Source organism: Ictidomys tridecemlineatus, chromosome 3, assembly GCF_052094955.1.
Source record: "Ictidomys tridecemlineatus isolate mIctTri1 chromosome 3, mIctTri1.hap1, whole genome shotgun sequence".
NCBI lineage: Eukaryota > Metazoa > Chordata > Mammalia > Rodentia > Sciuridae > Ictidomys > Ictidomys tridecemlineatus.
The window spans coordinates 206480564-206495118 of NC_135479.1; the positions used below are offsets into that span (position 1 = coordinate 206480564).

General features: G+C 36.2%; 1 protein-coding gene across 13 annotated transcripts in view; it reads left to right on the forward strand.

Annotated features, from left to right (window-relative positions):
* Itsn1 (intersectin 1) overlaps positions 1-14555 on the forward strand; it is a 219128-nt gene that overhangs the window by 76402 nt on the left and 128171 nt on the right. For all 13 annotated transcript variants that reach the window (XR_013437001.1, XR_005734566.2, XR_013437002.1 and 10 more), the window contains 3 exons: positions 7484-7663; positions 9588-9684; positions 13168-13268. Coding sequence is in view for 10 of the 13 variants with exons in the window: in XM_078044571.1 (XP_077900697.1) it covers positions 7484-7663; positions 9588-9684; positions 13168-13268 (378 nt within the window). In the remaining 3 variants the exon portion in view is untranslated. The remainder of the gene's footprint in view (positions 1-7483; positions 7664-9587; positions 9685-13167; positions 13269-14555) is intronic.

Here is a 14555-nt window from a genome sequence, read left to right on the forward strand (position 1 = left end):
TAGAAATATATTTTTTTGGTTCACAGTATTGAGGTATTTGGCTATTGTATTGTATTAGTCCATTTTGCTTTATTACAATGAAATACCTAAGACAGGCCAACATAATTGAAAAAGAGAAATTTCTTTGATTTTGTTGCATATGGATTTCCGGTTTTCCTATTTGTTGAAGAGGCTGTCCTTTCTCCAATATACGTTTTTGGCTCCTTTGTCTAATATAAGATAATTATTTATATGTGAGTTTATCTCTGTGTCCTCTATTATATACCATTGGTCTACAAGTCTATTTTGGTGCCAATACCATTTCTTTTTTGTTACTATTGCTCTGTAGTATATTTTAAGGTCTGGGATAGTGATGCTGCCTGCTTCGCTCTTCTTGCTAAGGATTGCTTTGGATGTTCTGGGTCTCTTTTTTTTCCAGATGAATTTCATGATTGCTCTTTCTATTTATATAAGGAATGTCATTGGGATTTGATTGGAATTACATTAAATCTGTATAATGCTTTTGGTAGTGTGGTCATTTTGACAATATTAATTCTGCTTATCCAAGAACAGGGGAGATCTTTCCATCTTCTAAGGTCTTCTTTAATTTCTTTCTTTAGTGTTCTGTAATTTTCATTGTAGAGGTTTTTCACCTCTTTGTTGATTCCCAAGTATTTTATCCTTTTGAGGTTATTGTAAATGGTGTAGTTTTCCTAGTTTCTCTTTGAGAGGATTTGTCACTGATGTACAGAAATGCCGTTGATTTATATCCTGCTACTTTGCTGAATTCATTTATTAGTTCTAGAAGTTTTCTGGTGGAATTTTTTGGATCTTCTAGTTTCAAATAGAACTATTTGCTATTTGCCAATGATATGGAAGATTCATATCATTGGCAAATAGTGCTAATTTTAGTTCTTCTTTTCCTATCGGTATCCCTTTAATTTCTTTTCTGTCTAATTGCTCTGGCTAGAGTTTCAAGAACTATGTTAAATAGTAGTGGTGAAAGAGGGCATCCCTGTCTTGTTCCAGTTTTTAGAGGACTTCCTTAATAAGACTCCTAAAGCACAAGAAGTAAAATCAAGAATCAATAAATGGGTTAGATTAAAACTAAAAAGCTTCTTCTCAATGATGTTAATAGAGAGATGAATAGAGAGCCTACAGAATGGGAGCAAATTTTTACCACATGCACATCAGATAGAGCACTAATCTGTAGGATATATAAAGAACTCAGAAATCTTAACAACAAAAAAACAAATAACCCAGTCAATAAATGGGCCAAGGACCTGAACAGACACTTCTCCGAATATGATATACAAGCAATCAAAAAACATATGAAAAAATATTCAACATCTATAGCAATTAGAGAAATTCAAATCAAAACTACTGTAAGATTTCATCTCACTTCAGAATGGCAGCTATTCAGAATACAAACAGTAATAAGTGTTGGGGAGGATATGGGGAGAAAGGCGCACTCATACATTGCTGGTGGGACTGCAAATTGGTGGTTGGACTACAACCAATCTGGAAAGCAGTATGGAGATTGTTTGGAAAACTTGGAATGGAACCACCATTTGACCCAGCTGTTACATTCCTCAGTTTAATAACCAAAGGACTTAAAAACAGCATACTGTAGTAATGCAGCCACATCAATGTTTATAGCAGCACAATTCACAATAGTTAAAATTGTGGAACCAACCTAGATGCCCTTCAGTAGATGAAAGGGTAAAGAAATTGTTATGTATTTTCACAATGGAATATTACTCTGCATTAAAAGAGAATAAAATCATGCCATTTGCAGGTAAATGGATGGAATTGGAGAATATTACACCAAGTGAAGTAAGCCAATCCCACAAAACCAAATGCTGAGTGTTTTCTGATATGAGGAGGCTGATCCATAATGGGGATAGGGTAGAGCATGGAAGGAATGGAGGAACTTTCGGTAGGGCAGAGGGGAAGGGAGGGAGCATGCGGGTAGGAAAGACAAAGGAATGAGATGGACATCATTACCCCAAGTACATGTAGACATAAATAGTGTGACACTACTTTGTATACAATCAGAGACATGAAGAGTTGTGATCTATATGTGTGTTATGAATTGAAATGCATTCTGCTGTCATATGTAACAAATTAGAATAAATAAATATTCTAATATAAATTTTTTTTAAGAGGAAAGGTGTGGGTTTGAAGGAGATTTTTAGGCAAGTAGGACAGAGGTCCACAAGAAGGAAAACCCACATCTGGGTAAAGGCTCAGAAGACAAATATGAACAACAGTACATATGACAGGTATTTATTTTGTTCCTTTATGTATATAAGACAGCCTTTAGTTGGCCACTTAATCCACTTGATTTTGCTCTGATTCCCTGAAGGTCCCAGTGGGCAAGTTTTGGTCAAGACCCATGTGCTACAACAACAAAAGGGTGCTTGGTTTCCTTTTGGTCTCCTTCTGGTATTTATTGATTTATTGAAAAAAACTTCAGAGTGGTGAAAGGATCCAGTGAGCAGTGGCATCCCATTTCTCTTTGCACCTTAAACTTGGGGTCAGTAATTCTTAGGTTTACTTTGCTTTCTCTTACTCCATTCTGCTCTAGGGATTTCAACTGCTGATTTATTTTCAGGAACTTTTGCCCTTACTGCCAGGGTTCTTACAGTCTCTTAAGTAACCTGCCACTGTTGCCACGGGAACTCATCAGGATTTTACCCAGCACTCAGCCAGGCAGCCCATGGCTCCTTCCCTGGCTTCTCCCTGGCTTTCCTCACCTTGCTATCATTCTATAGACATTCTTATCAAATTGTTTTCAAGAAGATAAATCTTAAGGAATAGAAGAAGCTAAAAGTACATAGTCTTTATCAAGTCTGCCAAAGTTGACTCAAAAACCTGGTCTTTGCTAGTATTTCTAGTTTGTCTCAAGCTCATACTAGATAATGGTGGTTTAGATCAGGGTGTTTGTTAGTAATGTGTACCACAGATTAGATTTACTATATTCTATATTTTGAGGGAAATTAAAATATTAATGGATTAGAAATAGAACCAAGGAATGAGAATTAAGATTTTTAGCTTGAATAACTGGATGCATGGTGTAACCATATACTGAGATGGAAAGAACAGGAAGAGGAATGGTTTGAGGGTGAAATCAAAAGGTATAGCCATGTTTGAGGAACCTATAGATTTCAAGTTGAGATGTTCAGGAGTCAAGAGTGACTACATGTGCCTGAAGCACAGAAGGAATCAGGCAGCTCTGGAGAGTGAGTGTGGATGGGGCTGAAAGCCCTGGGAATGAGTTAGACATCTTAGGGAGGAAGTGTGGCTAAAGGAGAGCAGATGATCTGGAACCAAACCCTGGTGTGACATGACATTGAAAGCTCAAGTGAAAGAAGTAGCCAGAAAAAGAAACTGACCAGAGTGTGTAGAAAAGACTGGTATTCTAGTAGCCAAGGAAAAGCCTTTTGAGAAAGGGTGGAGTGGGCTGGGGTTGTAGCTCAGCAATAGAGTGCTTTCCTAGCATGTGTGAGGCACTGGGTTTGAGCCTCAGCACCACATAAAAATACATAAATAAATAGCTAGGTGCAGTGGCACATGCCTGTAATCCCAGTGGCTCAGGAGATAGGCAGAAGGATTGCTAGTTCAAAGCTAGTCTCAGAAATTTAGCAAGACCCTAAGCAACTGAGCAAGACCCTGTCTCTAAATAAAATACAAAAGAGAGTTGAGGATGTGGCTCAGTGATTAAGCACCCCTAAGTTTCAACCCTGGTGAAATAAATAAATAAATAAACAAACAAACAAACAAATAAATAAATAATAAGTAAATAAATAAATAAATAGTATTGTGTCTGTCTAAACTAAACAAAAGATTATAAAAAGTTGGGGGGAGCCCCTTGTTTCATTTATTTCTGAGGGTGAAGTAAGACTGGAATAGGAAAGTGGTTTGGATATGACTAGTTTGTGAGTGAGCTTGTAGTTCAGTGGAGAGGTCAGGACCAAGGAAGGCTTAGCTGAAGGGGAGGGAGCTTAACTGTACAGAAGAGACAGCTGGAGGAGCTGTCAGCTGAATTGTGCTGGCACTTTATAGAGAGGGAAGATCAGTGATGCAGGAGAGATGGGAGAATTTCCAGGATTAAGATTTAGCACTAGAAGCTGTCAGTGGCATTCAGAATATAGCCTCGGGTAGATATGATATAATTAGAAAATCTTTTGTTCAGAAGAGGTCATTAGTTGCTCAAAATCTTTGAAGTGACTTTTTAAAAGCTTAGTGGATCACTTAAAATGAAAACTATGATGTAAGAAAAGATTTTAACAAATTTGGAAGATTAAAAGATGCTTTCATCAATTGTGGTTAGATTTTTTTGTTTTTATTTTTGTTTTTTTTAACTGGTGATTGATTTTGTGTTATCTTTTTGGTGCCAACTAATTTGAGATATTTTAAAGTCTTCTTTCTTAGCATCCTTGAGGTTAGCTTCTTCTTAAGATTACCAATCAGCCATACACCATGGCTTACACCTGTAGTCACAGACTACTTAGACTGAGGCAGGGAATGTAATTTATACAATACTACTCAGTGAAAACTAGAATAGAGTTTTTATTCCTCTCTGCTGGATTTTTAATGTCGTTAAACATTGTCATTATTGTTTTTAAGAATGAAAATGATCCCAAACCAGAAAAACTGAAAAAATAGTAAAATGAATTCAAGACAACTTTCTCAAAATAAAAGATTTAGAACTGTATTTGAAAGACTATCATGTGCTTAAGAGTATCAACCTGGAAAGACCAACACTAAGATATATTCTAGTAAAAGAAAAACATTACTTGGGTGTGTAGAAAAAGAAAGCACATGACTTACTAAAAGAAGAAAATTAGACCAGCTTCAGACTTTTCCATAGCAGTACTTTCTTTATACCAGAAGAAAATGGAATCACATATTTAAGATTCCTAGTGAAAGAATGAGCTAAGGATTTTGTCCAGAAAACTGACTTTCAAGTAGAAAGAGTATAGACAAATTGTCATCAACTTGTAAGGACTTAAGAAATACTGACATGAGCCCTTTCTGAGGAATCTATTAGAAATGCTGTCTAACCTCTGTTCATCTCTTCACTTACCATCTCTCCATCCATCTGTCGCCAAGCTGTGTCCATTGAAAAGGACTGGAAACAATGGTCAACCCTGGCAGCAGAGAGCAACTGCTCAAACAAGGGGCACTCCCCACTTCATATATATATATATATATTTGTAGTTGGACACAATACCTTTATTTCTATTCATTTATTTTTATGTGGTACTGAGGATTGAACCCAGGGCCCTGTGTGTGCTAGGTGAGCACTCTACCACTGAGCCATAACCCAGCCCACTCCCGCTTCTTTCCATGGCCACTAGAACACCAGCAATGAGCCCAGATTGTACACTTGAAATACTATTTCTTATTAAAGGGAACCTGAGTTTCCTGGAGAAATGACTGATCTGAGTTCTTGTATGAGATGGACACGACGAGCTTGAAGGAACTTATTTTGTAATACTGATCCGCAGGGAAGGTATCAGAGAACAGTAGGGTGTTATCAGAACTTTTCAGCCACTCGGAAGAGGCTAACATTGGCCAAAGATAGAACACTTTGAACTTTATTAATAATAAGTGATAATAAGTGCCATGGATTAAAACTCAGTAAATATGTTTAAATTTGTGACACAGTGATGAGATACATATTTTAAAAGAATAACCACTTTAAGAGACTCAAATTTATTATCTTGAAAATAAGACAAGGAATCAAGCATTTACTTTGCTTTTCCTTTATGATTTGTATAACTGAATAGCCAACCAATAGATCCTCATTAGAAGTACCTCTTTATAAAAGTATTCCAATTGAGAGTTGGTAGAACTAGAACATCACTATTTTGCAACTCCTTATGGATGAATCATAAGTACAGACATCAAGCATCAGTGACTGTCAGATCACAAAAAGACAGTATATGTCATGTGCTTCCAATAGTCGTGACAAAGTCTTATGCAGTCATTGGATTTAGCTGCCTATTTGTAGGAAATGCAGAAAACAGGGGTAAATTTTGAAATGTATTGTGAGGATTTGAATTAATACAATTCAGATAGGGAAATGCTACAGGTTACATGGTTTGGGTCTTTCACAGTTAAATTGTTAAGAAAAGGGATGGAGAGGGGCCTCTAGATTAAAAGAAACTTAACAGACATTTCAGCATTGGGATTTTTGACCAGAACAGGATGAGAGCAGCAGATTCTTCCCCCAAGTGCTAATGTAAATGGGAAAAATTGACAAAACCTTGTAAGTGCTCTTCAAATAAACCAAAGGTATATAACTCTCTGAGAATCGTTTATGGTTTAAAAACTGCTGAGATTCAGGTATGAGCAGAGGGAACACTGGAAGCGTGGCAGTCTTTGCTGAGCATATACCTGTTCCTCAACCTCTCAGCTTGGTTAACATGGGGATTCTGCCAGGATGGGGCAGGTTGTACGTGCTGGCAGGCTTGCTATTGGGACTCACTTTGTCTTGGGGACGAGTGTGATGCCTGTGCCCAGCAGCCTTGTCAGTAGAAGACATGATCTTGGCAGCAGATGGGCTGATAATAACCAGTATCTCTGTTGGCCTAAAGTTGTGATCAGGGAACTGTATTCTTAGTTGAGGCTGTGCACGTGTGTGCTTGTGATAAGGGTGGACCCAAGCCCATTGCAAATTCCTCACCAACCCACAAGCTATGTGCCTGAACACAGGGTATGCAAAAGGGCCCTGTGGGACAGACGGTATTGAAGTTGAGGAAGAAATGAAACAACAAAAGAAAGGAAACATTTATTTTAATTCTAACACTTCTTCCTTTATTTATCTATTTATGAAAATACTTCTTCCCATCAAATATTTGCTTACCCCAAGGTGTAATATATATAGAAAAGACAGGTTAAATGGTTGATTTTTTTTTTTATTCCCCTTTCCTTACTAGTTTTCAAAGTAATAAATTGATTACCTAGCATTTTCCTATGAGAACCAATTTAGAAATTGTTGTTGTTGTTTGTTTTTGAATGTCATTTTGAAGTCATGAATTTAGTTTGTTAATTGAAGTTAAGATTCTTGGTCCTTGTCTTGATTCATCCTTCTTTAATTTGGATCTTGTTCTTTTTTGCGGGGTGGGGGGGAGGTGAGCCTGGGGGATTGTAATAAGGGACTTGTGCATGCTAGGCAAGCATTCTACCAACTGAGCTATATCCCGACCCTGAGTCTTGTTCTTTTGATGTGAATCTTGAGATAATTTTTGTTACATTTAAACATAATTAATCTGAATTAATTGCTATATTAAATTTGGGTGGGGTGCTGGGGATCAAATCCAGAGCCTCTTGTGTGCTAGGCAAGCACTCTCCCACTGAGCTACATCCCCGTATTTTACATGGGAATATATTACAGCTTGAAAGTGGTTTTCTTCTTCAAGCACTATAGTGTTAATTGTTACCGAATATTGAAATGTGACTGTGAATTTCCTTGGGAATGTTTTCTTTGTAGGTATAGGAGGTATCGCCAGCATGCCACCGCTTACTGCTGTTGCTCCAGTGCCAATGGGATCCATCCCAGTTGTTGGAATGTCTCCACCCTTAGTATCTTCTGTTCCTCCAACAGCAGTGCCTCCCCTAGCTAACGGGGCTCCCCCTGTCATACAGCCTCTGCCTGCATTTGCTCATCCTGGTATGTGACCTGCCAAAACCATAGGCTGAATTTCCACAGCTTTTATTTTGATATTTATTCTTGTTAAATCTTTTTTTACTTTCTTATCACATTTAAATGATATTTTATTCCAAAGTAAAATCTTTTTTTTTCCACTTAATTTTTCATTTTTTTCAACATATTAAGCAGCATATTTTATGGTAGGGAGAGGACAAGGGAATGGAATTGTCGATCTCTGTGAACAAAAGTAAACTTGGTGGTGAAAGTCAAGAGCATAATTTCTCTTCAAGGGCTTAATAAGAGCAGCTGAAATTGAACAGTGTTTCTGATCACTTTTTATTTTCATGTATCAGTTACTACTTTTCTATAGCTACTGTGAATTGCTAATAAGCAAGCCATCTCCTAGGAATTAAGTTATGTGCTGGGGAAAATTGAACATTGCTTGATTTTTTTGAGGAGGTGGAATGAATCAAGCAGAAAAGAGAAGGAAGTCATTTAAATGACTAAGCATATTAAGCACATGGTATTGCATATTTGCTTAATTGAAGGAGAGGATTTCAAAATTCCTCATTAGTTAATTCAATTTGAGACTTTATTCATTCAAAGTCTTTCCCTAAAAGAAAGCATGAACTATATAGTTAGTCATAGTCTAACAAATCTTAATGGTTCATATCAATATGAAAAAAAAATTTAACACTTTGGATATGTCTGGTAAATAGTGATAATAGCATGGGCTTTACTATTATATTTGAAACATTATTTCTATGTCTGACACACCCTGGATTTATTATATTTGTTGGGTTGTGTCTCTGAGTTATAGCCAAAGAATCTAACAACACTCTTTGGACTTAGATTTTTTTGTCCTTTATAGTCCATTGTTTATATATGATCATGCCTTCAGATGTGATAGGAGCCGAGAAAGTGCATGCAGTTCCTTTTTCAGTAGTAATGGTGAATCCACAAGCTCTGAGTCTTGTTTTCTTTTGAGCTAATGGTAGATCAACCAGCAGGCAAGGGTGGGGGAATGTGACTAAGGCTAAGGGTGTTTTTAGTCTGATACAAAACTAATCAGGTCAAATGAGAATCAGATACAAAAGCTGTCCCTCCCTAGTATCACATATTATCTGGCCAAGACTTGGCAGACTGACTTCTTGGCTCTGACATCTGGAACTGATACTTAAGCTCCTTTAGTGCAGTTGAGAAAATGCCATCTTTTTGGGTGCAGTGGCACACATTTGTAATCCCAGCGATTTGAAAGACTGAGGCAGGAGGTTCACAAGTTCGATGCCACCTCAGCAATTTAGCAAGGTGCCAAGCAAGACCCTTTCTCAAAATGAAAAGGGCTGGAATGAAGCTCAGTGATAAAGTGCTGGGTTTGATCCCTGGCAACACCCCCTGCCTCCCAAATGCCACCTTATATATTTAAGCTGTTACATTTTTAACTATTGGAATGGATCTAATAACATGTGGTACTAAAAGCTCAATGAAATGGAAAACTTTATGGATGTCAGCATTACTGCTCAGTAAAGTAATTCTCAGTAGAACAGTAAATCTAGAAGCATTTTGGCAAGAGGACAGAGACTAAGAGGGAAATAGAACTCTTTTGAGTCCAAGTTCTATTGGAAAGCAAGGAGGAGTTGTTTCTGCTTTAAGTTTTCTTTGTTTTTTATTTTTTGGCACTAGGGATTAAACCCAGGGGTTTTTACCACTGAGCTATATCCCCAGCCCTTTTTATTTTTTATTTTGAGACAAAAAGTCTTGCTAAGTTGTTGAGGGCCTCATTAAGTTCCTGAAGCTGGCTTTGAACTTTTGTAGTCCTCCTTACAGGAGTATACCACCCTGCCTGGCTGCCTTAGGTTTTATGTCTGTGCATTTTAATATTTTATCATAGGGGAAAGTTTCTTATCTTTGTAGAATTAAAATTATTCAACATTTATTTTTATAGCAGCCACATTGCCAAAGAGTTCTTCCTTCAGTAGATCTGGTCCAGGATCACAGTTAAGCACTAAATTACAGAAGGCGCAGTCATTTGATGTGGCCAGGTAAGCTTGCTTGTTTTTAATGATAAGTTTGGTTTAAAACCATTATCTGATTATAGAAAATGAACCCTCTTTATTATCTTCTTTCATTTTTATTGTATGTTAATAATAATTTAAAAATTCTTGATAATGTCACTAGGTTTTAATCATTTCTTTGTTGCAGGGATGACAGAAATCAAAAACATGCCATTTCTTGGAAGGTTTTATGTGTTTTTGTTGTTTTTGGCTTTTTAAAGGGGATAACAAAAAGGTAACGGGGGGCGGTGGGGGCTGGGTGTGCAGGTCAATGGCAGTGGCAGAGCACTGCCTAGCATGGGTAAGGAGGTCCTAGGTTCAATACCTAATACCAAAAAAAAAAAAAAAAAAAGTAACAGACATTTCTAAACATAGTAAAATAGCATTCTAGGTAAGGGAAAAATAAATTAACTATTTCTTATTAGTAACTTAAAAGTGTATAAAAATTATATATGAAGATTGGAGCCATGGGTTTATATTATTTTTCAGTCTGTCTCAGATAATCTCATGGAGTCTGTGTGGCTTATTAGTAAAACCCTCTTAAAGGCCAATTTTTACTAAAATGAATTATTCAAATTAATGGACAGTTCACATTAATCAAAAGTGTGGCTCAATTTTTGAAAAACTCATATGATCTTATTACTTATATTTTGGCCAAACTGATTTTGTATTTTATTTATTTATTGGTACCAGGGATTGAACACAAGGGCACTTAACCTCTGAGCTACATCCCCAGCTCTTTTTCACATTTTATTTAGAGACAGGGTCTTGCTGAGTGTTTTAGGTCCTTGCTAAGTTTCTGAGACTGGCTTTGAACTCGCGGTCCTCCTGACTTGGCCTACCAAGCCTCTGGGATTACAGGCATGTGCCAGTGTGCCCAGCTCTATTGTATTTATTTATTATATTTTTATTATATTATATTTTTGTTTTCTCCTAGTTTTTTCCCCTGTGTATACTGATACACTAAGTTGAAAATTTTTATTGTAAGTAGTCTTAAAACTCTTGGAATGAAGGAGGATGTAAATTAAGGTAATTGCAGCCTTTCATTGAAATTATCTCTTAATTTAATCAGGTCGTTTTTCCTCTTTAAAGAGAATAATATGTTGAATATAATTCAATAATGCATTCCCTTAAAAATATGATTTAAAGAAAATCCATACCCTAACATTAACTAAAAAAAAAAAAAAAGGAAAGTGAGAAAGACCCATCCAGTGAAAAGCACTGTACCAAAAGCTGTGCACAATAACTGACTCATCTCCATAAGATGACTCTATTATTTTCTCTGTTTTAGTTTGGGGACCAGGTCAGAGACATTGAGTGACTTGCCCAAGATTATTAACTTGTTAAGTGTCAGTGCTGAGTTGTACTCAGTTTTTCTAAACTGCAAATTTTCTATAAAATCTTCAGTTTATTGTGGTGTACAGGTATTTGTGATCCATTTCATTTAAGTTGCTAGCCTTTGAATGATTGAACATTTATTGAACTTTTTTTTGCCAGGCACCTTATTAATCCCATTCAACCCACAACTACCTGTGCATAGGTATTGTCTCAGGATTGTGAATGAGGAGGCAAACAACCCAAAGAAGTTATGTTCCTTTCCTATAATTTACAGTTGAGTAAAGGTAGAGCTGAGGCTTAAACTCGTATCACCTGACCGTAGTTCCATATTGTTAATTTTTTTCTCCTATATGATGCTGAAGCTTTTATATTTTTTCTAACTTTCCACAAGGGATTTTGAAATCTGCCTTAAAATTGATTTGTAACAATTTAGAATGAATGTTATTCATTATTAACAAAAATCAATAGTATTAAGATAACTGAACTTTTTATGTTAATATTCATCTTTTCAATAAAATAAATTTTCAGCAAAGTTTTATAATGTAGTATCCAACTGTTAGGTAATATATTAATGAGTTAGTTTTTAGTCTATTTAGATTCTCAGGAATTAGACAGAGAACCATGACATGATAAGTGTAATCTGGGACAACTTCTGTGCGTATCACCCTATATCTCTAGGGTGCAGGAGCAAGATAGCTTTTTGACAAACAAGCAAGAGTTGGAATCAGCAAAATATTAGTTAAAATGAGAGAGTTGTTGCCCAAGTATTCACAGCAGAATAGATCACGGTAAGTGTTTTTTATTAAGAAGTTCATAAAAATTAAAAAGGTGAGCTTAGTACTTTTCAAGTGTTTGGGAGCTACTTTCTGTGCTTTCTGAACTATATACAGTAAGTATAAGTGCATTGATAATACATATAAATCATGGTTAAGAGGTTAAAATTTTACCTTTCCATGAGAGATATAGGTATTTTTATTGGAATGAAAAGAAGTTACATATGGGACATTAGCTGTGGTCTGCTGGAAGAGGAGTACCATTTTTACTGTCAGCTGAACATCTGTGAATGAATCACTTGATTTAAACATTAGACTTTTAACAAACTATTGATACCAATGTGATCCTTGCTTGGGCCATGGTAGCTGAGGAGCAAATCGCCAGGGATGTCTAGACCCAAATTGGCTGTTAGCAGTGGTTTCTTCAGGTCAGGGTTGTAGCACATTGGCAGAAAGAGGTCACTGCTGGATGGCATTTAAGAAAGATGAGCGCTGTCCATCACTGTTCTGCTGATTTGTCATGGTCTTGGAAATGTTTTTTGGAAGATTCTCCACTTGGTGGAAATTCAAACTTCTTATCGTGAAATAATTTTATTTCATTAAGAAGTGGGTTCTATGCAGGGTATGAGGGTGCATACCTGTAATCCCAACAACTTGGGAAGCTGAGGCAGGAGGATCACAACCTCAGCAACTTAGTAATGCCCTGTCTTAAACTATTAAAAACATAAAAAGGGCTGAAGGCTTAGCTCACTTGTTAAGTGCCCCTGGGTCCAATCCTAGTATTACCCCTTCCCCGAAAGAAAAGAAAAAGAAGTAGGTCCCATATTTTAGTGTATAGAAAATTGAATATTTTGGAGAATTAATACCTTTAGAGGCACTTAATTGTTGGGAGTGTTTTTTTTTTTTTTAACTGAAGGAAATGTTTTCTAGACACAAAAATGTGTGTTATTTTGCCTCTGTTCTAAGATTTCTCATATTTATGTAGAACCTTGATATTATTAAGTTATACATGTAACATGAAATAGTCACTTGATCTTTTAGGTTTTCCATTTCTGGAAAAAATAATGAATATTTTTAAAAATTGTTAAAAATATTTTTTAAAATTGTTATGTGTATATTTTTAGTTTTTTGTTCAAACCCTCAGAAAAACAAACACATACACACACATACACACACACATACAAACACACATACAAACACACACACAAACACACACGGCAGGGATTGGGGGAAGGGAAAAAGGGCAATACTGTTCAAGTTGTAAATCTAGAGAAAGTTCTAAGTTTACTGTTTCTAAAGACCGTCAGTAGTCTTTTTCTTCTGGTTAATCATCTTTTTCTCCTTCCTGTTTTCCTGGTAGTGTCCCTCCAGCAGCAGAATGGGCTGTTCCTCAGTCATCAAGATTGAAATACAGGCAGTTATTCAATAGTCATGACAAAACTATGAGTGGACACTTAACAGGTATTTACAAATAAAGATTAGTGAAATATGATCTTTGTTCTAAATGCAGATTGTTTCTAGATATTGGGTCAAAGGTATTTTCCAAATGTCTTTGTTTGCTTATTTCTAAGTAGTGTTTTTGTTGTCTGTGTTGTCTTGTGTTTGCAAATACTGATAACTCCATCAGTAGTCTTCTAATCCTCTGACCTTTGTCCCAGTGTGCTTCTTGGTAGAGTAGAACATGGACTAGGTATGCTCCTGCACATTGAAAGCCACTAATATGCAAACCAGGACACTAATAAAGTAACAGTGCTATGAACAAAAACTAGCTTTAGGTTCTGAAGTCTAGCTTTGCAAATATTCTTCATGATGTTCACTCTCCAGGCCAGAGTTTGAATCTGTGTGCAACATGGAAAATAACCTCTTAAGGAACATGGTTTGCCATGGTTTCACTGGGTCTCACCTCTTTGGAATCTTATTTCTTCATCTGTTAAAGACCAGAGTAATTTATATGATTCCAGTAGATTTTTAAAAATTATGATGATACTATTTCCACATAGAAAGAGTGGAGAAGAATTTTAGGGTACCATCTGAAATCTTTTCAGGAAGGGTTAAATACTTAAAAATAATTAACTTTTTATATAGAGAAACATAACATTAGTAAAACAAAATAGAGACTTTGAAGGGTTGGCTGAGACTTTGAAGGGCTTTGCTCTAATCTTAAAACCTTTCCCCACAAATGATCTTAGCTATCTCACTTCAGCATGTATTTATCTAAAGGGACAAATAGTGAATACACACAAATACTCTGGGTGCCGTGCTCACCTCTGCTGAAGTAGTGACTGACAGGTTTATGTAGATAGTATGAAAAGCCAGTATAGCTTAGGCAGACACTGCAGGGACATTCACTAGTACAGTTTTAAGCCCTCTTTTACAGTGTGTTTGACACCAGTTCTCTACACATACCCAGAACTACATTGCCATCAAGTCTGAAAATATTTTTTCAAAATAGTGCTGTTGTTTGCTGTGATTTAATGAAAACAGTATTCAAATGTGACACTGATTTTGAAATTCTTTCTTGACAAAATGTGGTTTTTTTAATTGAAGTGTATATATCCCAACAATAATGACCCAGGCACTTGTATTTAGAATTTTTAATTACCTGAGGCAGAAAGTAAGGTTTGAAATGTACTGGAAAGAAAGCAGGTTTTGTTTTTGCTTATCTGTAAGCTTGTTACTACTTCATTCCAGCAAGAGTTTAAGGTGCAAATTTGATTTTTGAATCAGACTTTCATATAGTCATATCTG